Here is a 27,653-nt window from a genome sequence, read left to right as displayed (position 1 = left end):
GTTCTTGTGAAAATAAAGAAATTAAACACCTTAAATGATAGATTTAAAAGTATAAAAACTAAAATATTAGAAAATGTGATCAACGGGTAATGATTTTATTAGTTAGTTATGTGGTAGAGAAAAGTGTACTAGTGATAAACAGCAACACTACAAGAGAATTAACCATAATACTACAAGAGAATTAATCATACTGTTATCTAGTGTTGTCAATCAAGCCGAGGCAGCAGGCTTGCAAACAGGAAGGTCTTCGAAAGTATTCGGTGGGAATGAAAGAATTGGATTGCTCTCAAAGAAATTGACAGGCTTCAAATCGAAACTTGCCGACACGGTTGGCATTATTGGAAAATCTTCTTGGCATGGTATGTGATGGAACCCTAATGTGTACCATACAACTATGTCTTTGTTTTCTATCTCACGATCCCTGCAAACACACACATACCCATTTTATAATTATAAAAAAAAATTATTTTACAACTCTGCACCACCTCGTTCATAAATCATAAATCTACCAACGATAAACCTTACTAAATTTGCAATTTATTTAAAATACAGCTATAGACAGTGTGTTATTATCCATAAACTTAGTATCCAATTATTACCGTTACTCTTTGAATGATGGAGAAGAAAAAGACTTTGGAGTAAAATATTGTATGAAGTTTTATTTTAGAAAAAAAATGCTTACCGGTCGGACCAAGATTGAAGGGTATCCTCGCCATGGCTTTGGTAAACAAACTGGCCCCCAGCCCACTCCTCGCTCCGGTTATACGGCGTAACCCAAATTTGATTATTCGTAAACGCTCCTCTCCTCTGCGGCGGATCGTCCAAATCCAGCAAATTCCCGGCGGTGGCTGCCGGAACCACCTTGTACCCCACCGGGTTACCCACCCGAGTCTTCACCGAAGGATTCACCACATGAAACTCTGATGGGTCGTATAAACTAAGCTTAATTTGAGCTTCTTTCTCGGTCTTGGCCACTTTTTTCACTGCTTTCAAGTAACTTTTTCTGGGAGATTCTCCTTTAGAAGTCCTTTGCCTTTGGAGATTCACCTTCACAAATGAATTGTCGGAGCCATCTATGTCCATGTCCAAGTAGAATGTTATGTAATGATCGTGAATTACTCCGATAACATTTTCCGATAACAGTGTGCCATGGAGATCTTCTCCAGGGAATTGGTTCGTGTTCTCATATGATGTCCCCTTCACCATTAATATCCCACTTAGACCCACCTGTATTTTTAGTTTAAAATATTAATTTAATCCTTGATATATTTAATTTAATTTTAGGGTATATAAATGTATAATTCCAAATTCAAACGTCTATGGTTGCATACGTCTTAAAATTCATTGACTTTTTAGAGACAAAGAAAGGTTGTATATACAAATGAACAAAGCTTTAAAAAAATTGACATGGAAGTGGAATCTTTTAGTCGAAATTTGTAAACTACGACAAAATTCATTTCATGTACATTAGTATTATTTTTCCGGCAACTTGAGATCATGTGCTTTAGCTTTAAGTATGCTTAAATGTTGGGATTATAACATTATTAATATAGTTCAGAATTGAATAAAAGGCTAGGGAAATAGAAAGAGAAAAACGATACCTTGATTCTGATGAGGCCATCTGTTTGAAACTCCCAATCGACAATATAATCATAATTGGCCACAGAGGCCGCCATCCTCGCCACAAGCGTCACCTTCGGCCTTACCTCAGTGATCTGCTCCCACATATTATATTTTTCAATTCCTTTTTCTTCTTTTTAATCAACAAAAAAAGATGATATTTTGCCATAAGAAAACAAGTTACTTTTCATATTTGGTCCATTTTGGGTCACGTGATTTCAAAACCTTTCTTTTGTTTTTACCGTTTGTTCTCTTTATTTGCAAGATTTTAAAAAACAATTGTTGTCAGACGATCTCAGATATTTTAAATGTGGGAATCAAAATAAATAAAACTTTGTACTATGAATCAACCATGAAAAATAATTTAAAATACTGAAGTTAAACTTTTATAGCCAAAGAGTGCATTTCATTTTATATTAAAAAACGTCTATACATGAATAGCAATTGAATATCGAATTATGATATCCTTTCTCAGTTTCTTTAATTTCAAAATCTAACTTACATTCACTTATTATAATTCAATTAAAATGTAGAACTTCTCCGTTTAGTTAACAATATTTTTAAAAAATCGTAAATATAACCAAAACTTATCAATAATGAATTTTAAGATGGTAGCTAATAGACTTTAATTTTAAATTTTGAAATATTAGTCCCTTAGTATTCACGTTGTCAATAATATTTGTATGAAAGTTAAAAAGTGTGGAAAAGGTAATTTTCTTATATAAAAAAAAAAAATTGGAAAAGGGTTAGAACAATTTAGACTTACATCCATGCCGGTAATAGGACTCTCTGCATGACGCCACCCAATATCGCCGGCGTAACTCTCAAACAAGCAGATCATATTCCGTCGCACATACGGCTTTCCATCCGCCGCCGCAAACACACCGTCCATATAATACGCATTTCTCGGGCAATCATTAAGCGGGTCAAGACTCATCGCCTGTAACCCGAATCCATATTCCCCAGCATCCATATACGTCTTGAAATACCAAGCATCCGTCGGATCCATATAAGGCACAAACAACTCCGACGTATATCCTTTGTATATTACATCCCTCAAATCCCCTGTTTCCGGGTCCCGAATTTTAGCCCCATATATCACACTCCCGGCTCTCGGGTCCGGTTTCAAGTGAAACTCCCAATTTCCCCATTTCACCAAGTAATTATCCTCCACACTGAAACTAGGCCCCTTCGGTTGCTCTATCGAAATCGGATTCAATATCTTCATCACCTTGTTCGGCGGCTGTGCTGAGTATCGGTAATCCGTGTTGGCGGCTTTTGGAATCGGGATGTTTTTCCCTTTGTCCGAAATTTCAATCACTTCTTGAGTGTCTAAGTCAACCAGAACGGTCAATCCTTCGATGGGTCTCATGTAGAAATTCGCTGTGTCTTTCATTGAGTAGCACTGAACTTTAATCAGCCGTCGATTCTCCTCCGCGGCGCCGAACCATCCTGTGGAAATCGGGAGGCAGGCCAAGTCGGACAGAGCAATCCCACGGTTGAGAATCGTTTGATTGAAACTCTCGCTCTTTAACGGCACCCACGTGGCGCCGTTCATCTCTTCCACCGTCATCGTCGGATAACCGGAGTGTGGGCCGGTTTCGCGAATCACGACATTCGCCGTGGTCAGGTCAACGGTCAGCACGTGGGAGTTTTCGTTGACACGTGCTATAACGACGGCTTTTCTCGGAGGCAGAGGATCGCCGATTTTCCATTTTAGGACTATAGATTTGTTGGGCTCTTCGAGAACTAAGGAGTGGATGGAAAAGGGAGAGGATTTGAAGAGGGGATGAGAGGAAAGGATTGAACGGGCTTTGTTAATTTCGGTGACAGTGAGTGGGTCGAGAGGGTGGTGTGGGGTGTCAGAAGAGTGATCATGGCGTCGAGTGGGGTTCTGATCACGGCCGAGATTGGTGGGGTGGGATTTGGAGGAGCACCATGGGGAGTAGGCGGCGCAGTCGAGGAGCTCGGCGACGTTTGGCGGTGGAGATGAGAGGTGGAGCCAAGTGAAAAATAGAGCAAAGGCTGTGGTTAGAGAAAGGAAGGAGGAGAGGAGATATTTTCTGGCAGCCATGGTTTTGGCCTCTGTTTCTCACTCCCTGTTTCTTTTGGAGTAGAGAGTGGTAGTGAAGGACGAGGTAAGGATTGATGGGAATTTATGATGGAAGAAAGAAAGAGGGAATTTGGATGGCACAAAATGACAAAGGTTAGGATATTATTGTCATCTTGGTTTCTGTTTGAAGAAAGTGTTTCAATTTTGTTAAATTACGACTTATCCCTAAACCTCTTTCTCTTTATTTTAAATCATTAGTATTTCAATTTTGTGTCAAAAGAAAAACCATGCATGATTGATTTATGTAGTATATGTTTTAGAAAGATTTATAAATAGTTTAATGGATATATTTAAGCATTTTTCAAGGTTTTCGATCCATAATAACTAACCATATAATAATATTACAACACATTTACTTTGAGTTAAAGTGCTTAGCTCAAACCAAAATAAAGTATGGAAAAAGAAGTAGGATGGAGTGAAGCCCACGTCACAAGGCTTGGCTTGACAATTCAAGAAAAGTGTCCATAAAGAGTTGCAATGCAGGAAGTCTAGCTCAAGAAAAAGAAATCAAATGAAAAGATGGTTGGTCGAGAACCCTAAAGGAAAACGTTTAGTCTAAAGAAGTAAACAACACAGTAAACCTTCCAAGAAAATAAAGTTCACTCATATACTAAATTCTCCACTTGCAAGAGTGTTTTTCATGCAATAAAATTAAGGGGTTGTTGCTACAAGAAGGAGGAGCTCATAATTACGTTAATTATTAACATATTCGGGCGTATTTCTTAAACTCACGGGTCTATTAACACATAAACTTATTAGATACGAAATTAATGTTTAGAAAACTACTAGACACTCTATTTAGACCTTTAATTTTTTTATTTTGTTGTAAAAAAACTAAGCTAAATTTTAAAAATTATAAAAGAATAGAGTTTAAAAAACCTTACAGAAGTTGGTTGGAAACCAAGAAAAAATGTACAGTTATATCAAATCATGGTTTAAACCTTGGATTTATTACACATATTTAAAAGTTTGTAGATTAAACAGAAACAACAACTTAAACTAAGAAATATATTTGAAAGAAAGTAAATAGTTAATTAGTGATGGGTCACCATTTGTACAAGTGCACGTGGTGTTTTCTTTTGAGCAAAGGACATCTTGTAATCTATGTTTAAGATTGGAACTGATCAAATAATATGTTAAATCAGAAGTTTGAATATGGTTTCATTGGAAACTGTTTGAGAACATGAAATAGAAATATGTTTTGGTTGAAAAAAGCGATAAGGAAATATGGACTCAATATGAAGTTTGTATTAATTGGATTTTGAAATTTAAGTTATAGAATATTTTTCTAACCTCATCCAAAATATGGGTTCAAAATGAAGTTTCTCTCTTCCCCTTGAGAGGAGAGGAGGATGATACAGAGTATGTAGTGTTATAAATTCTCCTAATTAGCACTTTCCTTTAATATAATTCTTCTGTCCTTTGTATGGTGTATTTCATTTTTTATTACTTTGTAAAGATATACAATTATTACTATATAACTAACGACAATTATATGTACTAGGAAATTTAAAATCTCACATGGTACATTTTATTTTCTTGGTCCTGGGTACATTAACCTAAATAGAGCTCTTACATAACCTTTTTATTTAATATAATAACTAAGCAATGGAAACTCCAACCCCAAAAACTATAAATTAAACTAAGTTCGATGAGACACTCTTAAAAACTATAACATGTGTATTTTCATTTTGAACTCATGTGTCAAACCTAAAAGTTTAGCGAAGATCGAGCATTACACACAGGCAAGTCATCTACGGAAGCAGGGGCTGCCCGAAGAATGGGATTTCTGTCGAAGAAATTAACGGGCTTTAGATCAAAGCTAGAGGACACAGTTGGCATTACTGGGAAATCTTCTTGGCATGGGACGTGATGAAACCCTAAAGTATACCACAAGACTATGTCTCGATTCTCGATGGGACGGTTTCTGTTTCATGATCAATGTTTAACCAAATCAAAACCGTTACAAATTTTTACAGTAAGATAGAAAAATAGATATATTTGTAAAATTATACCTTTGAGACCAGGTTGCTAATGTGTCATCTCCCCTGCCCTGGTACGTCAAAAACCCACCTGCCCATTGCTCATTTTTCTTGTACGGAGTTACCCAAATCTATCAAGATTTTTCATTATTATTCAAACTACCATAAAATACATTGATATATAAATATGTTTCCAATGAAAATGCTAATCGTTAATAGTTTCAGTATGGATAATAAGTACCTGGTTATTAGTGAAAGCACTTCTAATTTGTGGAGGATCGTCCAAATCAAGCAAGCTAGCAGCTGTGGCTGTAGGGACAATCTTATACCCTGATGGGTTTCCCAATCTGGACAATTTGGATGGGTTCACCACATGAAATTCTGAGGGATCAACAAGGCTTAGTATAATTTTAGCCTCATCTTCCATTTTAGCTACTTTTTTATATGGTTTGTATATGCTTTTCCTTGGTGTGGATTTTGGTGATTTGTTATCAACTTGTTCTTCTTTAACAAGATCAATGTTTACAAATGAATTATTCACACCATCCACATCCATGTCTAGGTAAAATGTTATGTAGTGATCATGAACCACTCCTATTGCATTTTCTGAAACCAATGGCTCAAATCCTTCATTATCTTTGTTTACTGCATACTCGTTTGGTGTCGCTTTTATCATTAGCATCCCTGATAGCCCAACCTGATCAGATCATTGTTTGTCAATAGAGTTTTAGAGATCAGTGTACACACCACGTTACTCTAAATTGCTGAATAATGTGTAATTAGAAAGATTAGATTTTAATTAAGAGATTGAAAATGTATTAATGAATAGATAGTTCATCTCACCTCAACACGAATTAAACCATCTGTTTGAAACTCCCAATCAATAATGTAGTCGTAGTTTCCCACGGTTGATACCATGCGAGCTACAAGTGTCACTTTTTGTCTAGCCTCTCCTCTTCCCTACCAATTCAAACTCAAAATCAAAAACATTTCAGACTCAAACTTCGGATTATCTTTCTCATACATTAGTAGATATGGTAGATAAGTTTTGTGATAATTATAATGATAATGATAACGGTAGTTAAAACATTTCGGGTGAACAATTGATCCTCCAACCTTAAGTTCGATAATATAATTAACCACTATGTCAATTGAGCTACATATTTCTTTTTTAATACTCTAACCTTCTCTTATATAAAACTTAAATCTTTTTTAAAAAAAAACATTAAAATGTGTAGGTACTAAATTGACATTTTGAAATGGGATGAGTTAATTGAAATACAAATAAAAAACTTAGATACTGAAAATGTAAAAGATTGTGAAGCAGATAAAGCAAAAAGACATTTCTCAAAGAAAAATAGACTTACATTTGGAAGAAGGGTATCAGTATGGCGCCAACTGATATCTCCAGCATATCTCTCAAACACACATATTATATTCTCTTGAACATACGGCTTCCCATCTCCATCCACGAACACCGCATCCATATAGTACGAATTCCTCGGACAATCATTCAATGGCACCAACGACGTCGACAACAATCCTAATCCATATTCTCCAGCATCCATGTATGTCTTAAAATACCAATGTTCATCAAAATCCATATACGGCACATAAAGCTCCGATGGAAGCCCTTTATACATCACATTTCTAAGCTCCCCTGTTTCTGAATCTCTCACCATTGCCCTTGAGATCACCATTCCTGCTCGTTGATCTGGCTTTATATGAAATTCCCAGTTCCCCCATTTCACTATATATCCATTCTCAACTGTAAAGCTTGGTCCTTTCGGTTGCTCTATTGATATCGGGTTTATCTTTTTGATCTCCGGTGGCTCTGTTTCACCATTGTATTGATACTCTGTATTTGTGCTTCTTGGGATTGGGATTCCTTTTCCAGTATCAGCGACTTTGACTACTTCTTGTTTGTTGAGATCTACCGTGACGGTCAGTCCTTCAATTGGTCTCATGTAGTAATTTGATGTGCCTTGAATCGAGTAGAATTGTAATTTGACAATTCGTCTTCCTTCTTCCTCTTTTCCGAACCAGCCTGGTGATGGGGAAAGGAATCTTACATCCTTGAGTTTCACTCCACGTGCGTGTATGCTCTTTTGAACGTTACTGTTTGCTAATGCTACGTCCAATGCACTTAGAAGCTCTTCCATTGTGATCATTGGGTATCCACTTGTCGGGTTCGCTGTGTGTCGAATGACGCGATGTAATTCGAGATCGACCGATAGCACGTGGACTTGTTCGTAGAGGATTCCGATAACGGCTGCTCGTCGTGGTGGAAGTGGGTTGCCAAATTCCCAGCTCAATACTAATGATTTGTCTGGCTCTTCTAGTGCTAGAGAGTGAATTGTTGGAAAAGAATTTGAAAATGGTTCATAACTTGATAGAATGTCTCTAACTTTGTTGATTTCTTGGACAGTGAGTGGATCTAGTGGATGGTGAGGGGCTTTGGACATGAGGCTAATGTGTTTTTCAAAGCTTTGTTTTTCATCATTCATGTCTTCTGGTGGAAGGTTTACAAAAATTGGAAACCACAAACGAGAGACTAGAAGGACAGTGACGATCGAGACGATCAAGAAGCACAAGGATGAAAGTTTGTCCATCGACACCGATTCAAATTTCTTAAACTAGCAGTCGGCTTCAAGCTTCTATTAATGGATGCTTTCTTTGTCTTATTGGGTGGAGTCCATGTCCAGTTATTATTTTGTACCTACAAAATAGAAACTAACATTTCTGATAAAAATTCAACCATATGATAAAGTAAACGTCAAAATTAGAAGTCACACCAAATAAAAAATAGGCATGAGAACTACATTCATTAAAGAATTTACAGCAATATGTAAGAGAAGGAAACACTCTGTCTGTCTTCTTCGTCAATGAAAGACAATGGTGGACAAAAAGTCTAGTCTTAAAAAATTGAAAATAAGAAAGGAAAACAATAGATTTTATTATATCATTGTAGAACCCCAATCAAACCACATGGAGAATGTTAATAGGGCAAATTATCTTCATCGATACTTTTTGAATGGTGCCAAAAACAAAATGACTAGAGTTTATATACAAAGTTGACAACATTGTATCCATCGTCGAACTTATCAGAGAAAGCTCTTGAACCAAAGATAAGGTACATGACCTTAGAACAACCAGAAAACATTTCACAGAACATCAACTATGGTTGTATTGTAGAAACAAAGACCAAAACAAGAACACCCAGAAAGCCACAAGATTCAGCTGAATATGGTAGATAACAAAAAAGAAAACAGAGGAAAAAGTGCAGCAATCAAAATTAGAAGTAGGAAGAAAAAATCAGAGGAAAAAAGAATGAGAGAAAGGTTTAGGGTAATCAATAAAGGTAATTGAGTAGAAATTAATTAGTGTAATGAAGCATAGGCAGAAACAAACCTTAATCAAGCAGCCAATTTGTGAGCAACTTGGCCTTGAGAAGAAGGAGAAGGAGAAGGAGAAGGAGAAGGAGAGTGAAAGAAAAATGGATATCTCAAAAGATATTTATATCAAAAAGTTATGGATCTTGACTATTGAGCAAGGCATCAAACATTTTTGTACCTCATGACATTAAATCTATCTTCATCTCTCCAATTAAGTTTTTTTTTTTTCAATTACATTCCACTTAAAATATTATTTTCACAAGAAAATTTCGTTGCAGGTAAAACTACGATGGAACAATTTGATGGGATGTATCTAAGTTTTTTTTGAGTAGTTGAACATAATCGAAACATCATTTTTCTTTCCCATTAATATTAAATTGAACTTGCTGAGTCTTCATAAGTCTCATGCCTCCTAAAAATTAAAAAACATTAAAGGGGATGTATGAACTAGTGACTTAATATAGGAAAATAAAACAAGATACTTACAAATATAATGACATATCATCGATAGATGTTGATAGACTGCTATCATCTATCACTGTCTATCAATGTTAGACTACAAAATCTTATTATATTTGTAAGTATCTAAATTAATGTTTACTAGTTTTGAAATTCAATAGCACTTTGCTAAATAAAATATTAAGTCAAATTAAGAATAGAGATAACAACTCAACTCTTTTGAAACTAATTTGCTAAAATATATTCTAATCAATAAAAACGTTTTAAAATTACTTTGTTTTTCGTAAATATTTTTATATATATTTTAGGGTTTCTACTCGGAATATGTTCCTAATTTTCAATTATAGTTCATTTAAACATAATTCTTTTAAAAGGTTTGTTTTTTACCTTATACTTTTGAGTGTTATTTACGTTTCATACTATTTAATTTTAACTAAATTATAAAAGGTGAGTAACAAAGTTTTGTAGATCAAAACATAACATTTACTTTAGTTCATCAATTTAAGTTTTTAAACTCTAGTAAGTTAATCAATTTAAACTTGTTAAAGTTGTCAAATGCATAACTTTTACAATAATGGTAAGAAATAATGTAAATTAACCTAAACAAATGCTAGAACAACTTTTCATTAAATTTGAAAATTTTCTTTTTTCATTTATTTGTCTGCTCTTGTTTGTCTCTTAGTATTGACAAATACTTCCACATATATATTTTCTTGCATACTTTGGTATAAAATTCTTGGAGGATATTATTTATTATTTTATGTACTTGAACTATGAAATATCTATATAAACCAATTTTAGAAAAAGAACAAAAAAGACTAAAATTAAATCAGTGATTAGAATGTAAATGGATGTCATTATTGGTTTGGAATTATTTGATTCAACTTTCAAAGAAAGGTATAAATAATTGATATTTTCCCAAAATTAAAAAAGAAAAATATCAAAGGGTTCATTCACTATAGTATGTGGTGGTTATGAAGAGCATAGAGAAGAATGTTTTCTTTTAAATTCCCTAATAATTATACGTCCTTTTTTAAATGAACCATTTGTTCTCAATTGTGTTCATTGGTGATGTAATATTTCCTTTCTGATTCAAATGGAATTTTATATGATATGTATGAAAGAAAATGACATTTCATTTTGAAGGGCCCTAGCCAATATTGAAGTAAAGTGAACGTATGAGGACACTTCAATTAATTCATTTTCATTTTCATTATTGATTTGATTTCTCCTTTTACTTATGTTCGGTCATCACGATGAATATTTACAAATATAGTAAAGTTTTGAAATCTAGAATTATCTAAAATTATTCATATTTATTACATATAGATATATTTTAAATATTTTAATATTATACGTAAATATTTTGATTTATTTTATTATATTTAAAATCAACCATTTTTTTTATAATTCTTGTTACATAAGTTCTTATCTTTTATGAATTAAGTCTTCGTTCTAAAACTTGGATTAAAAAGGGAAACATTTTCAAATATAGCAAAGAACTCGAAGCTATTAAACATAAACGGGAGCAAAATCATCAAATTCTTCATTAGTTTACAATTTTTTTTCAAATAACAACTCCTTTTTTTAAAAAAATTAGAGTAACATCAAACAAAAATAAAGGTACTCATATTGAAAGGATTAAAAAATAATATAAAAAAGGGAGAAAAAAAAAGTCAAGATGAAGATAAAAGTACTTTTTTTAGAAATAAAGATAAAAAAAAAGGACTTTAATTGGGAAAAGTATGGAAGAAAATAACATAAATGAGAATATGATAAAGGGATAGCAAAAGCATAATTCTAAAAACAAATTCTTTATAAATAATACTGAATGAATGAAGGCTTTCAAAATTGGTTTGTTCATAAAAAAAACAATCAAAATTTCAAAACTATACTCATCCCACACTCAAATACCTTAATTAATACATAAATCCAGGCTAAACACATATATAGGTTTATCCTATTTGTACCGAAAATTTCTCTTCCACAACTTTGCTACATCAACAAACACTTTAACACGTATTTGGTGCATTGAATTGAGTTGATTATTATAGTAAATGAGTTGTGATTATATATGTTTTTGTTATATTTGTTTGCATTTGAAAGTGCAAACTATTTTAATGTAGGTATGACGTAGTAAATACTTATTAAAAAAAGAAGAAGATGATAGGACATAAAATAGTAAACATTTAATAAGAAAAAGATTATTTAAATTGTCAATATAATGGTAGATTATAATAGTTATAAATCAACATCAACTATTATAATTACAAGAGGCTTCAACAAAACAATAATATAGTTCACTCTATGCATTAATAACAGTAAAATAACAATCTCTTTCCTTAGAAGCTCTAAAAGAAAATCAAGTTATTAACAACAAATCTCACAAATAAATGTTTATAAGATATATGAGCATCTAATTATAATTAGTTTAAATGGACTGACACAAACATTTAATATTTCAAGTTGTTGAATATGTATAGACCAAATTGAGTAGTTTCTATATCTTACTAATACTCAACTTTATATATTGGCTTCCCTAATTAATTAAGTTCATTGTGTATTTTTTTTCAACCCTAGTAATTTACAACTGTTGTGAAGATTTTTGTTTGTTTGCTATTTGTGCTAGCTATTAATTTTAACAATATTTACTGCACTCTTTTTGTCCTCACAAGTACATATTTAAATCAAGATTTAAGCACTCTTACCAACATAAGATTTGTTGGGACAAATATTTTCGTCTTAACACAATTTGTGAGTCGGTATAAGTTATTTTCTCCCGATGTAAAAGTGTCTTTTTTTTCTTCTTTTTGTACCAAACGTATTGCATTGTTGGTAGTATAATTTTTTTACATATACAATAAGAATTAAACGGATGCAATATTTATTAGTTTAACATGATTTCACTTCATACAACTTGTAAACGTAGAAGGTGTACATTGATATTTATGTGGAAGCTGGTAGAAAAACACTTTGAAAAATCCAAGGGTTATAAGTTTCATCCGACCATTCATTATATATGTATATGAATTAACGAGTGGCTAAGGTATAGGTGTGTGGTGACTAAGAGTTGTTTTTTCTTTTCCTTTTTCTAATAATTTTATATCTTTTTTAGAGAGATATTCGTGCTGAATTGTGGTGTCCATAATATGAAATTTCCATTTTGATAGAATGGAATTATATGAAGTTGGCCAAGAAAGAAAGTGTATATATATAAAAGAAAGAGACGTTATATATTGATTCAAACAAAAATATTATTGAACTAAAGTAGATGAGGACATTTCAAATAAAATAATTCTTCCCAATAGTATCTTCCTTCCTTATCTTAATTTGTACATATTTGTATGATTGTCATTTAAATGCAATTAGCCTTACTTTTAAATCATCCTTCAAAGTTCCATAAAGATAATGACTTATTTACTTAACATTAATCAAGTTAAAATGTTGGGAATGAAGAATTATGTTTTTACCATTGGATTATATAGAAAACATCAAATATGTGTAGAAAAGTTTCTCCCTCCACTCTTTTCTCCATCTTCTTTTATATCTTTACTTATTCCTCTCCTCTCTAGCTCATTCCAACTTTTTTTTTTCTATTTCAAACTTTGATGTCATTGTCAACATCTCTTTCTCTCTTTCCCTTCTATCTTCTTCTCCTTTCATGCATTTGTCTTCTCATACTTTTTGCATCTTCTGATTCTATCTCATCTCACTGTGACTTGAGCCATTGTGTGTAATCTCTGAATTTCAACACCAAAGAAAAAATATATAGAGAGAGATTTCAAAATCTTACACACGATAAAAACATTCAATTTGAACAAGAAATTAAAGTTCATAGTCATCCCCTCTTAAAATAGATTTCAAAATCTTACACACGATAAAAACATTCAATTTGAACAAGAAATTAAAGTTCATAGTCATCCCCTCTTAAAATTTAAACATTGGATAATTTTTACTTTTGGGGTTTTAAAAATCAAGATTTTTCACCGTTTTGCTCACAGTTTTGGCATATAATTTGAAAGAACATGAAAAGAATGTATGAAATGGAGTGATCATATTTAGCTAAATACATGATTGTATTAAGGAATATATCACTAAAATAAAATCACCAAGATCATGTGACGGTCGATGCGATCGTGTAAGTTGATATGGTCATATAGTGCATACCGACAAATCTAGCATAAGTCTAAAGTGACTTGAACCCAAAAAGACTAAAGTGATGCCAATTATTTTAGAAGTTAGTTTGATGGTAAAATTGTCTTTCAACTCTCTTTGAATCCAAGTTTAAGTCTCACTCCTTACATTTTTTTTCATAATCATGTAAGCGACCAATTAAACCAACTACAAATCCTCGAAAGAATTGAGGAATAATTGATTTTACATCCTTTCAAATTTGTTGAAGAGATTGAAATAGGCTCAAACTCATATCAGGGGACTTGATCATGGAATGTTTTCCAAAGAAAGGGGGTTTGGTTTGAAGAATGATAGAGAGTACTACTCATCTCAATTTTACAAGAGACCAGTCTAATCTTATACGTTAACATATACGATTTTGGATAATACATATATTTATAAATTTCTAGAGACGGCAACAATATTTATTTTTTTGTTACATGTGATTTTGAACTAGTAGAAAAATTGAGATGAAAGTAGAAATAAGAGAAGTAACATAATTCCAAAACGAACTTAGATTGTCACGAAATGAGTTGGCTGATTTATGTCCAATGTCGAGACCAATAAAACCTTCGTGTCAATTAGCCTACCTCAACCTCAAAGGTTAAGGATGAGGTCAACGGATCCCTCAAGACTGATCTGTAACTAGTCATTAAGATTGTCCAATCCAACTCATGAATGTCTAGTTTTTAAAAGTGTTAGAAATTCAATTAATTCAAGCATAGAGTTTGGTTGGCAAGCATGTGGTGTGTGATTTTGAGTGTTTTCATTTTGCAAGTAATCTCATTTCAAAACGAAAAACTTTGTAGCATTTTCTCATTTGGTCCCGATTTTAGTGACTAAACCAACACTACCGCAATGAAATATTAAAACGGGCCCAGATACACATCTAAGAGCAGCCTGCAGCCCAAAGCACACTACAATTCTACATTTCTCCATTTTCCTTTTTTAATAAAGGAACCCTTCCTCTTTCTCTAATTTCAATTTTGCCAAACGAACCCAACTATATTTACAATTTTTTTTAAAAACATTGCTATCTTATTTTTCTTTAAATTGCTATCCATCATGTTTACCTAATTCTATAACTTAAGTTTCAAAATTTATACTTATTTTTTTGTTTTAGATTTTAACATTTATAAATTAATTTGTAATGATTGTAAAGTTAAATTATTTTTATAACGATGAAAAATTAGATAAGCTTGATTAATTATTTTTTAAAAAACCTTTTTAATTAATTGATAGATATTAATCTCAAGCCACCTAATATTCATTTAAAAAGTTTAATGGATTAAAAGTAGGGAGTCAAAAATAGAAAAAAAAATGGACAAAATGTTGATGCTACGCAACAAAGTATATGTAATAATTCTTTTTCTTCTAGTATTTTTTTTTTTTTTTTGCTTTATTATTATTATTTAAGAAAAACCCTTAAAAAGTATTAGTCTTAAAATCTATAAATTGAAATAAATGTGAAAACAAAGATTGTAAAATTGTAATAATAAATTGGCAAGATTGGATATAAAAGAATTACAATGATTAAGGTAAGAAGTAAGAAGAAGGAAGGAGGAAAAGGGAAAAGGGAAAAGGGAAAAGGGGAAGGGGTTTTTGTTGTGAAGTAGAATGATAGGATTGGAAGAGTAGGGTCAGCCACGTGGTTTTGGGTACTCATCAACCCAAATTCAATAAAATCCAACAATTTGTTAATAAGAGCCTAACAACAACATATAGAGAGGTTTTAGAGCTTTTTTTTTCTTTCATACACATAGATCTCAGATCAAAATTATCATGATCTTCTAATATGGGAATCAAAGGCGTCTCCTCGGCGCCCGGTGATTTCATCTACTTCAAGTCTCAGGTTCCCCTTCACCGGATTCCTGTACGTTTTTCTCTCTCTCTCTCTATTCCTTTCTTTATTTTCCTTTCATTTCCATTTCCATTTCCTAGGGTTTTCTTTCTCCCCCTTTCTTTTCTTTCTTATTCATTTCCTTATCTTTTACTCTCCCAGATTGGCACCAAGCAATGGCGATACTATGATTTTGGCCCTAAAGTTGTACCGCCTCTTATCTGCCTTCCTGGAATTGCCGGCACCGCAGATGTCTACTACAAACAAATTATGTTTCTCTCAATGAAGGTACTCTTACCTTCATATTTTCACTTTCTTTTCGTTTTTCGATTACTTCCGAACTTTACTTCACTATTATTCCTTTCTCCTCGATTTCTATGTTGATTTGTGGTCTCGGTTGAGATCGGAGAACATCGACTGTTGCAGGGTGTTTATTTTATGCGGGGATAGTCTAGTTGAGTATTCCCTTTTAGAGATGAATAGAGGAAAGCTGAGTAAAGATAAGATTTTATTAGAATAAGGCTCTTGCATAACGTTTGCTGTTTCTTTGTAAGTTTTTAATGTTGTAGGCGTTTTAAGTATAGCGTCTGTAGAACGATCTTCACCTATTCCTTACAAGGTAGGTAAAGAGCAAGGTCAACGCTTTCTCTTGTTGTGTGAATATGCATAGATTATAGCGTGTGACTGGAGATACCTTTATTCAAATCACTCAATTTTTAACTAGATAACCTTTTTGTGAAAGTAGTTCATTCTTCATGCGAATTTGGAATTGTTGCTACCCAAAGGTTATACCGTTGTTGAATTTTTGGATTTCAAGTATATTTTTTTACTCTTTTTGTTTTTTAAATTAGTTTCTGCTTGTAAATCCAAGATGTTTTTGCCATTACTTCTAAAATTGTGCATTCAACTATCTTGGGGAAATTTTGAAGAATTACATCATTTTTATTCACACAGGGTTACCGGGTAATTTCTGTAGACATTCCACGTGTATGGAATCATCAAGAGTGGATTCAAACATTTGAAAAGTTCTTGGATGCCATAGACGTTCATCGTGTACGTATTTTGTTTATGTCAATCTCATAATCTTTTTTCTGTTTTCCTTTGTCTTTCTTGTGATTGATACATTTTTTTTTCTTTTCTCTTGTGCATGAAATGGCACAAATTTTATTTTGTGTGAACCGGCACACTTGTTGAGGTTATTATATTTAAGCTTCTAGAAACAAGATTTTGCCTAAAATCAACCCTATTTAGGTTTTTTGGTGATGCATAGCCATAAACCTATGAGAAGAACAGAAATATTTCTGGGTACCATGAAATTGAGTACATTTTGATCTTGTTATCTTCGTACGCATGAGAAAGAAAAAATTGTTGTACCAACTACAATTATTAGTATCACTGGAATTTGTATATAATGTAATTTAATGGATTTAACTTATCCTCATAGTCTCTAAAAAAATTGCATGAGGGTGATTTTCTTAGCTGATTGTGTTTCTAGTAGATTGGATTTGATGGGAGAGTGAAGACTGATGGTAGATGTCTTATATGATGATAGGTTGATAGGTTTCTTCAGGTTGTGTTAATCAATTTTGTGGCCATTGTTCACTATTCACTACTGCAGCATATGCACGATTTTATGGTTTTGAAATGATTGGCAAACTGAAGACTTCTAAAGTTTAATAGCCGTGCTTTCAACAGATACATCTTTATGGCACTTCACTTGGGGGATTTCTAGCACAACTATTTGCTCAACATCGGCCAAGACGTGTTAAATCTTTGATATTATCTAATTCATATCTTGAGACTAAAAGTTTTTCTGCAGCAATGCCATGGTCCCCAATGTATGCTTCTCGTGCCATTTCTTTTCTTTCTGAATTTAGTTATTTGCTTTATTCCTTGCTGAGTACAAATTTATGAGCTGAAGAACTTTTGTTATTGTGTAAATTACCGCAATTATTCTTCATCTACTACCATAATCTCTGCTACTATAAAACTAGAAATGCAATTTTGGAGAAGTTCCTATCTTGTCCAGGGGGACTTGAAAAAGAAAATCAGAAACTGAAGACTATTTCGATTGATAAAATAGAAGAATAAGAGATGGACAACCCCAACCAGAGGAAGTCAATTGGAAATCAGTGCAACTATCTTCTTAGTTCCTAATAACCCCAACCACCTCCCCTTATGGAACATAAATCCTCGTTTGCATTAGTAAAAGGGAGATTCCCTATGACCACTTCTCATTCTCAAGCTGCAATATCTGATCTGATTGGTATCGTATTTTATTAGTACAATGAATTTAATGGTGGCAACTTTGGAATATATTTTTAGTTCCTTCGCCCTTTCCACCTCCCTCAACTTTTTTAAATTCTCTCCATAGCGCAAGTTTCATTGCATAATTTTTAGCCTTACCTTTAATGCGGTCATGACATGTTTCTGATGTACCTATAACATACTAATGTACATATTCCCCGTAGATCTCTCTCATCCAAGTTTTTGTGTTCTTCAGTATAAAATTTTCCTTCAATATTAACTCGCAGGATTTTGGTATTGCTTTCTGCAGTGTTAGTTGGGCACCCTCTTTTTTGCTGAAAAGGTATGTCTTAACAGGAATTCGTGATGGCCCACATGAACCTTTCATTGCAGATTCTGTAGACTTCGTTGTTTCTCAGGTAACTACGACTCAGTTCAGTCTTCTAAATGGTTCTCTTTTTCTTGTTTTTCTGAACGTGATTGTGATTCTGATTGAAGTGTGCAGTATATTTTAGACTTTCAAATAAAAGAATCCCAATCTCCTAGAGAGAGTTTGGCATGACTCTTATGGAGACATTATGTGTTGTATGAAATCGTATGCACGTTTATCTCTTCATGACATGCTTTAGGAGAATAGCCTCATCCTTTTCTCAGTCAAAGATGATGTTACATGTGAAAGCGGTGCTCTTTTAGCCCTGAATATAATATTATCAGTTCAGGTGGAAACGCTTTCAAGAGATGATCTGGCATCAAGGCTGACCCTAACAGTTGATGATGCCTCAATTGGGCCTCTTCTTCTTCCAGATTCGTCTATTACCATAATGGATGTATGCTCCTAAGACTTGCTGCTTTAGTATCTATATGTAACTTGATATCTTGATTACCTCACTTTCTCCCTTTTTGTCCCCATGACATGGTTACTTAACCCTCACAGACAAACGACTATTGTGCGGTTCCATTGCAACTCAAAGATCAACTGAATGAAAGATATCCTGGAGCCAGAAGAGCATACTTGAAAACAGGGGGTGATTTCCCATTTCTTTCACGCCCTGATGAAGTTAACTTGCATCTTCAGGTGAATACAACGCCCTGCACTATTTTTTTATACGTTCAAAACTGCCCCTACCTCATCTTATATTATCTGCGCAGCTGCACTTGAGACGTGTTGGCGTGGAAGCTCGTCCAGATTTGGTCCAGATTGCTTCACAAGGAGGAGGTAGTGACAGTGGTCCGAGTGAAAAGAAGGATGAAAGAGATGGTGATGACACACATGAGGATGACAATGAACACACAGAAAATTCACCATCCGAAAGTCAAATATCTCCAGCTCCAGAAAGTTCAGAATCTCATAGTTTAGACAATCAGCTACTTAACAATGCTAAAGCTTGTTATTTGGGTGACGAGACACCTCTATCGAGTCACAGAGAAACTAAGGTACTCTTGATAATCAACGAGATATTACTACGATATGTTCAGATGATATGTGTAAGTTTGATGCTAGGCATGATGGATGCTGGTGGTTCAACTCACCTGTTATTGATACCAGAAAGGTAGGACTAGACAAGTTTCATTCTGAGCAATGTTGGCCCTCTGTTCGTTTGTTTCACGGTTTCCTCAAATTCTTATTTGATTTTTTCTTTTTCATTTCTTTCACATTCGTGAGCTTTGTTTGTGTAAATTTTCATTACCAAGTTTGTCATTTTATCAAAGGCTGAAATATTGTAGTTCTTTGGATAAGTTACAATCATTAGACCAGACAGATCTTTCAATACAGCATCAACATGTTAAACCCGTCCAACATTGAAAGTGTTCATTTCTACTTTTCTTTTGATTTTACGAATATAATAAGGTAAGTACCAATGTAAAACATTTTGCTTTGCCGAGAACACTGCTTAAAACTAACTTAAATTCGAACACAACAAAAGACTACGGGTTCAAAATATTTCTTTGCCAAGGATAGTTAAGAGAAGGCGGGCTTATCAATTCCTCAACATGAACTAATCACTCAGTACAGCTTAATAAAATTAATTTTGCTTCAAGTGTATGTATAGTACTACTATCATTTAGAGGAAACATGAACCATTAAGGCGACCCAATCTTTTCTGATTTGCTTTTAAATCTGTTCAAATAAGTCTACAGATTCCGATACTAAATAAAAACTGAAATCAAAACTGATGCCATAAATAGAAAACCAAGTTGCAACTCTCACTGATCCACCTGACCTCACTATGACTGAAGCAGATCACAGATTGAATCGTATAGCCACCAAAATCACACAAAAATCAAAATTAAGCAACCAGGGTGCTGGCAGTTGTTGACTCGCTGCAAGGAAAAAATAAACTTCGTAAGGCAGTTGCTTGTCAATCATGGACACACAGATAAGCATCATGAGGTTCCCTACATCTAAACCATTTATAAATACCAATATCCAACAATTCACACGAGGGACGAACAGAAGCACCAATTATAGACTCTTAAGGAGGACATCTCTATCAAAAGTTTAGCCCAAACAAATACCAAAATTGGTAAGAAAAGATAAAAACTAACAGACCATAATAACATAAAAACTATCAAAATTCTTAAATGTATCATAACTTGATAGTAGAAGTAGTTCGACCGTGCAAAATCATTCAGGGAAAAAGGATACTAAACCTACAAATAAGGTTGTTACATTAGCACCACGGACTAAACACAGTACATCCAAATGCACAGGAGGATACCAGCCTCCGAAATCCAAAAGGTTAACACCACCGAGAAAAATATTTCACTAACCCAATATGCAGAACTAACAGTCAATTTAATGACTTCCTACAAAATGTCAACATTTTCGTGCCCCAATTTTTTTTATCAAGCCATTCAACATCAGTTTCTATTGGATCACAAACAAAACGTATCTGCGATGCTTCCCTTCTATGCTTCCTTGTTCGGGAATGATTATGCACCACAGCATATTATACCATAAAACTCTATCTACACAAAGGTCAATATGATTCTTGATAAACATGAATAAAGGTAATATTATTTAAGAAATAACTCAAACTGGACGATGCTTAATACCACAAGCTTCAAAAGAAGCGCTACAACATGGAACTAAATTAATGATTTGAAAGCATCAAAGACAAATCATAGTAATGCCTTCTGATTTTCAGTTATCAGAGAACGAAGTAAACTTACTATTTCCAAACTGGTGGAAGCTTCTTGGTTTTCTTATAGTAACGAGCAAGCCTGTGAATTCTGCTCTCCACAAGAATCAATCTGAACTTGGAGTCTTTGTCCTTCCTGTTCCTCTCCAAATGCTTACGGATGGAAACTGCCTTCTTGATTAAGTGATAGAGATCCTCTGGAATCTCCGGTGCAAGTCCTAAACAGTGCAACCCCAAACTATAGTAAAAAAATGCACCTAAACAACTTACTACTTGACGTCAGGAAAAAGAATAATACCATGAGCCTTAAGAATACGCAAGATTTTGTTTCCGGTAACACTTTTGACCTGAGCAATCCCGTGAGAATCACGAAGAATAACACCAATTTGAGAAGGGGTTAAGCCCTTCTTCGCAAACTTGCAGATATTATCTTCAACCTAAGTTCATATTACAGTATGAAAAAATAAATAACATGACTTTTATAGGAGAAATAACAAGATTGTGGAAGTTAAACTAGAAACTCAGAACTTTCCATAGTATACTTACATCCGTAGAAGAGATCTTTAGCCAACTTGGCGGCGTCCTCTTGTAGGGCAATGCAGAGGCGGAAATACCCTTACTGTAAAGGAGAAAATGGAGTCAATTTTGGCAAAATTTTCAGCAAATGAAACCAAGAGAGGAGATCGGTATAAATCAGAAAGACATCGGAGATTAGAAACCAACCCACGACTGTGCATACGACCCATGGTTGTCTTCCTTGGCCCTGCTTCCGCTTCAGGTGTTGGACGAGAGTTGCTCTACTGCGACGGCCGACTATCCAAAACCCTAACGCGGCTTGGCAATCCATTTTATACTGACACCGAATATGTATCTTGCCGCTCTTCCAAGTATTGGGCTTTCATCCTGAAGCCCATATTTACTTCTTTAAGCCCACCACTGCTTTTCCTTTCTCCTTTTTTGGTAGATAACTTGTGGCCATTCACTCTATTTTTCAAATTATGATAGGTTTAGTAAATAATCACGTCCATAAAAAAGTGTCAATTTTGTTTTTATAATTCATAAATAAATTTGATTTTCAAGCAACTTACAAACTATATGGGCAAGAAGTTTCTTTAAATCATATGAATATTTCTTAAACTATAATTAAACTTGGCTTAATTTTTTAAAATACTGGACGAATGAAGATAATAAAACAATAAAAATGGAGCCAAAATGAGTGTTTAATGGCTTTAATTTTCCAAAACCAAATTATTAGCAAATTAGGTACATTATGTTTTTGTTTTTATTGTGTTGAAATTTGAACTTATAAATACTATTTCTAAGAGTATTTTTTAAAGTTGAATCCAAAATTTGAAAACTAACAAAAAAAATTAAAAATAGATTTTGTTTATAGAATAAGAAAGAAATTGCAACGTTTTGTTGGAAACGTTAAAAGTGAGAAAAGGAATGACGATCACAAATATCACAAACTAAAAATACATACAGAAACTAATTTATTGTATAACTATGAATAGTAAAACCTCGGAATCTAACATGGGGTGTAGAGTAATAGTCTAAGTGCAAGCATGCATGTTAGAAGTAATAAAGCTTAGAATATTTCAAGTGTCAAATCTCATGAGAATAGTTCAATTTAATTTTTCCTAAGATGATGCAATCAAATAAAGAGTAGGCTTGAATGTTGATTTTTAAAAAATACAATAAGAATAAGCAAAGGAATGGAAAAAACTTGGACAGTGACTTGGTCATGAATAGAAAAAACTTCTTCTATCCATTCTTGTGCCACCTTCCTTTTCAAAGTCTGCATTTCTATGGTTTTGCTAAATCTTAGAGCAATTTCATACAATTTCTTAATCAAATAAGCTAGGCGACAATCTTATTTCTCGGTTTTTAATTATCTCATATTCTGTTGTGAAATAAGTTGATATCCTAACTTCTTACTGCTACTAAGACTCCACTACGTTACTAAGTTTGGTGGTAACTTCAACTTAACCATTCTTATTAATAAACTCAACAAAAGAAATGCACAAGTCAAGAGGTATGAAGTAGAAGACATTGCTCAAGCAACAAAGGCCTAGGGTACTTCATGATTAAGAAAAAGATTGTGTGGATTTTATCAAAATTAAGTGTCTTTGGTAGGTATAAGTGATAAAAATGTAAAAGTGGAAGATAACTACGAAATTGTTGGATACAATCAAATAAAATAAAATAAATTCCTTGAAACGAGTATCTCGCTCCTTTAATCCTTTTGTACGATCGTTTTTCATTTTTCATGGATAAATCATTCTTCAACACACATTCTCCTAGATAGAAATAACCTACAATTAATGTACTTCAAAGAAATGCTCGTTTGTGAAGTTTTTCTAATTGGAAAGGTAAGATTGAGTTCAAAGAGTGATTAAATTTTGACGATCCTTGAAAAATGAAGCTTCCCATATTTTTATCCTACCAAATTGCTCAAAGAAGGGCCTTTTTAGTTTTTGCTTCTCGCTTCCAGTCCACGCTTCCTACTTTCAGTCACCACTCCATGTTCTTGTTTCTCGATTCAATTTTAACTAAAAACATGTGAAAATGTATATTTATAGTTTTCGCTCTACCTTACTCTTCAACTCCACATTCAAGCGTCTTGAAAAAGAAACGGTTGATAACATAAAAAGCAAGAGAAAATCAATTTGATTTTAAAAATGGAAGTTAAAATTTGAATTGAAAGCCAGAAAAAAGGGCCCTCCATGCCAATATTCCCATCTATACACATGATCAATGTGTGGGCATTATACCAAATTTTGGAAAACACTCAAAATCCACTAATGTAAAATTACATTAAATCATCCCAATGTATCCAACAAATGAATGTGACACCTACGTTAGTGGAACAACAACAATAATAATTTGGATAAGTATCATTCATTACCCTAAAATCTAACAATCATTTTCTTTATTTGAGATAAAGAGAAAGTAACTGAAGAAAGAAAGCAGTTGGAGTAAAAGTCATAGCATCTCAAGGTTGAACCCTCCCAAAATGGTTAATACTAACACTGACTTTCAAACTCACTAATAATTCCATTTTTATTTCAATTCATTATCCAACTCTTACAAGAAAACTTCAATTCATTAGGTTAAAGATAATTGTATTTTCAACCCACGTTGGTATTATAGTTTTTAATGTAAGAACTAGTTTAAACATAAAGTAATTATTTAATGGTATTTGTATTAAATCTATCATCCAACGTCATTCAAGAGCCACAGATCATGGGCATTCTAAAAACAATAATATCATTTACGAATTAATCAAATTGAACCAAAATCCTACAAGTTGCCATAAAAACTTAAAGCTTTATAGATTAGATATTAATTACTATCTTTAGTAGAGACCAACCGAAGCTTCAAATGATTTTTTCCACACATTCGTTATCATTGTGTAAATAGGAAACGCGTAATATGCAGCACAATTTTTGTTGTCTTTCTTTATGCACAGCTTGGATCACTAAAAATAATGAATAATAGAAGCATATGGAAAATGATGTGAAATAGAGAGATATATATCAAATAGATAATGATGGGGTTATATAATTAATGAAATGGTGATACACTACAATATGAATTGGAATATCATAAGATGATAGGATAGTTGAATTTAGGGCCAAGTGGGGGGAAGTTTGGTTGGGAACAGATCCATCAAGACAGTGACAAATTGTTTAATTTCATTAAATTAGTGATACAGTATATGTTTTGGTTTTGTATGAATGAAGGGAACAATGGGCGCAACTGCAATAATATATATAAATAATAGTCAAAGTTTGAGGATGATTTTGCCTTTGCCAACCCTATATCGAACTTGAATCTCGTGATCATTTTAAAGTCTTCACCAAAAATTCAACCTTTTTAAAAATCTTTTCAATACCATAATCTTCCTCTCAAGTAATGTAATATCTCAAATTTGACCCCTTCTCATTTTTTTTTTGCAAGAAACTTCTCCGTATGTTCATTTTTCTCGATCAAAATTAATGTCTTTTGTATTGAGAAATTTATATGTGTAGTTATATGTCATTGTTTGCATGTATGTTCGTGTTATTAGATATATAGGAATTTATTTGTGTGTGTGTGAATATAGCATTTGTTTACTATTATAGTATTTGATGGTTTGATTATATACTATATATATTTTGTTAAATTTTAATGAAAGTGAGAAGATGAGATGTTTAAAGAGGGATTGATAGAGATTGCAAACATATATAATATTAGGTTAAAACATAGAAAAGAAATATAAAAGGGATATTTTTAAATATAATAAAATTAACTAAAATATTTTAAAAAATATTACAATTTAGTTATATTTATAAATATTTTTTTTAACTGTTTTTGCACTTACAGTAATTCTTTAATATAAAATTTTGTTATTAATGGAGAGAATATACCCGGAATAGTTTGAGATTTTTTGGTTTGTGTAAATTGATAATATAATCAAAATTATCTTTTAAAAAGTCAAAGTACTAAAAAGAGAATAACCTTAAAAACATATACCTAATAAAAAGCACTTAATCGTGCTTAATTCCTACCTAAAAAGCCACTTAATTATTCAACCCTTTTCAAAATCACTCCTACACTTAACAACACTTATACTTGCCAAAATTTCTTATATAAAATACTTGATGGTTATCTGTTTAAGTTTTTTAAAATATGAGTATTTGACAAAATAATACATGAGAGATTAAATTCTAAATTTCTAAATTTCTAAATTTAAATATTTGGTTAACCTATTTTTTTTAAAAAAATAAGTTTATCACATAATAACTTGAAATTGTTATGCAACGTTTGAACGAGCAAACATATAGTCTAAAATAGTTCCAAATATTATTTATAACGCTAAAATAACATAAAACAAACGGTATTAACTATTAAAAGAAAATTATTAAAAATAGACTAGAAGAAAAAACGAATGTGTAGATTATAATACAAAAATGACTATTTTATTTAACATATGTTTCATCAATGAATCACCGTAACAATCACACTTGATAGAGGGATGAGAATGAAACAATTTTCTGATATGTGCTAGTTTTGTCACTTAAATACTAATTAACAAATTCTCTTAAAATGCTGGCTTAAATACTCAACAAATTGTTGTTTTAGATATTTTTAAATGCAACTACCTAAGATTCAAAAACTATTTTTATAGTTAGACCGTTTTGAAAACACATCCAACTTAATCATCATATATTATAGTTTGGTATTAGAACAAAAAAAACAGTGTTTAGTAATTAGTATAGTTTGGTAGAAAAAATAAATAAAATATATAAAATGGAAACATCATTTGGTATAGTTTGATAGAAAAAGAAAATGTCTTAGTCTCACATAGACCATTTCTTTGGAAAATAAAATAAAGACAAAAATGATTTTGAATGAAAAAAAAATGCCTATATGGACATGAGTAGGCTATTTGATCTATTCTATTCAATTTTATCTCTGACAATCAAAACTCAAAATTGTCAAATTGTTATCCATAGAATATAAAGTTTTGGTTATATCTGGTAAATGTTTTTATTCTAATAGTAAGAAAAAAATGATAAAAATGTTTTTTTTTTTTTTAAGAAAAGAGAAAAAGAAATTGAAGTCAATTTCTTGCAATAGGTAAGGGATGGATTCGGCCTAATCGAAACACCTCTTCTTTGAAATAATATTTCTACCAATCTCTTTCGGAAATTCTCTAGATTCTTCCTTTATATTTCTCTCTTTAAATAAAACCCTTTGTCTTTTTCTTTCTCTCCATTTTTTTTTAAATATTACATATCATTTCAACTCATTCTTTGACTTTACAAAGCCTTCACAATTTAATATTGTGTGAACATGAATAACATATCCAAAAATACAAATTTGGGTGTTAAAGTAAACTAACCTTTTTCAAATATGATAACTCCCACAGAAATGTTGCACTTTTATATACACATAAAAGTCATACTAATATTAAAAAAAAAAAAAAAAAAAATCAGATCTTCAACTTGGTAAGAGATAATAAGGTATTGTATTCGTGCTTTGTTTAAGTCGGCAAATAAATTCAACTTATATATTTCATGAAAAGTTATTAACAATAATGCTCAAGTCAGTTCAATGTATTTACTACACATTTTGTTTAAACCTACCTTATCAAACTAAACTAACAACTAAAAAAGTGACATAACCTTATAGTGCAAGCTCAGCATATTTTAGGGTCACATCCTCTAAAAGTAGAATCCTTTCACAAGCTTTAATTGATGTTTAGTCATCAAAACAATTTCACTTTTGATTATACATTCTTGGTATTTTGACACGTTTGCAAATACCCTTTTTTATATAACAAAAATTAGGTAACCTAACTGTTAAAAATAATAATAATAGGGCACACATCATCTATAAGTTAGGAACAAATAATGAAAAGATAAATAAATTTCATCAAACTTGAATAAATAAATAAAAGAAATTATGGATTTTAAGTAATAAAATTCTCACATGAGAAGTGCAATAGAAATACATACAAATGGATCATAATATAACATCGATTCTAAATGACACATATAATATTAAGTTGAAGTCGGCAATATAATATAAACCTTTATTTATATGTAGAATGGTGTTGATAAATTAGAAATAAGATATTTAAAAGAGTTAGAAATGGAAACTAATTACAAGTAAAATTATAAAAATTTATAA

The 27,653-nt window shown here is 32.4% G+C and overlaps 4 protein-coding genes across 4 annotated transcripts; 1 reads left to right on the top strand and 3 right to left on the bottom strand.

Moving 5' to 3' along the window:
* Positions 1 to 66: 66 nt before the first annotated feature.
* LOC101212818 (primary amine oxidase) lies at positions 67 to 3,760 on the bottom strand. The gene is made up of 4 exons (XM_004147530.3): positions 2,387 to 3,760; positions 1,602 to 1,715; positions 683 to 1,227; positions 67 to 421 (listed from the first exon to the last, which is right to left on the bottom strand). The coding sequence occupies exons 1-4, from the start codon at positions 3,692 to 3,694 to the stop codon at positions 211 to 213; spliced, it is 2,178 nt and encodes a 725-aa protein (XP_004147578.1). The 5' UTR covers positions 3,695 to 3,760; the 3' UTR covers positions 67 to 210.
* Positions 3,761 to 5,209: 1,449 nt separating this feature from the next.
* On the bottom strand, positions 5,210 to 9,288 carry LOC101213059 (primary amine oxidase). The gene is made up of 6 exons (XM_004147531.3): positions 9,127 to 9,288; positions 7,083 to 8,434; positions 6,559 to 6,675; positions 5,957 to 6,412; positions 5,749 to 5,846; positions 5,210 to 5,660 (listed from the first exon to the last, which is right to left on the bottom strand). Exons 2-6 carry the CDS (start codon positions 8,325 to 8,327, stop codon positions 5,444 to 5,446), a joined length of 2,133 nt encoding a protein of 710 aa, XP_004147579.1. The 5' UTR covers positions 8,328 to 8,434; positions 9,127 to 9,288; the 3' UTR covers positions 5,210 to 5,443.
* Positions 9,289 to 15,448: 6,160 nt separating this feature from the next.
* Positions 15,449 to 19,627, top strand: LOC101212583 (maspardin). Its single transcript, XM_004147529.3, has 8 exons — positions 15,449 to 15,615; positions 15,745 to 15,870; positions 16,537 to 16,635; positions 17,278 to 17,420; positions 18,140 to 18,248; positions 18,549 to 18,656; positions 18,764 to 18,904; positions 18,979 to 19,627. The coding sequence occupies exons 1-8, from the start codon at positions 15,538 to 15,540 to the stop codon at positions 19,381 to 19,383; spliced, it is 1,209 nt and encodes a 402-aa protein (XP_004147577.1). The 5' UTR covers positions 15,449 to 15,537; the 3' UTR covers positions 19,384 to 19,627.
* A 189-nt stretch (positions 19,628 to 19,816) lies between these two features.
* Positions 19,817 to 21,836, bottom strand: LOC101212336 (40S ribosomal protein S13). The gene is made up of 5 exons (XM_004147528.3): positions 21,696 to 21,836; positions 21,519 to 21,591; positions 21,271 to 21,409; positions 21,004 to 21,190; positions 19,817 to 20,151 (listed from the first exon to the last, which is right to left on the bottom strand). Exons 1-5 carry the CDS (start codon positions 21,716 to 21,718, stop codon positions 20,118 to 20,120), a joined length of 456 nt encoding a protein of 151 aa, XP_004147576.1. The 5' UTR covers positions 21,719 to 21,836; the 3' UTR covers positions 19,817 to 20,117.
* Between the last annotated feature and the right edge of the window lie 5,817 nt (positions 21,837 to 27,653).

Source organism: Cucumis sativus, chromosome 5, assembly GCF_000004075.3.
Source record: "Cucumis sativus cultivar 9930 chromosome 5, Cucumber_9930_V3, whole genome shotgun sequence".
NCBI classification, from domain to species: Eukaryota; Viridiplantae; Streptophyta; class Magnoliopsida; order Cucurbitales; family Cucurbitaceae; genus Cucumis; species Cucumis sativus.
The sequence above is the reverse complement of the archived record's forward strand: the minus strand, read 5'-3'. Positions and strand labels throughout refer to the sequence as shown.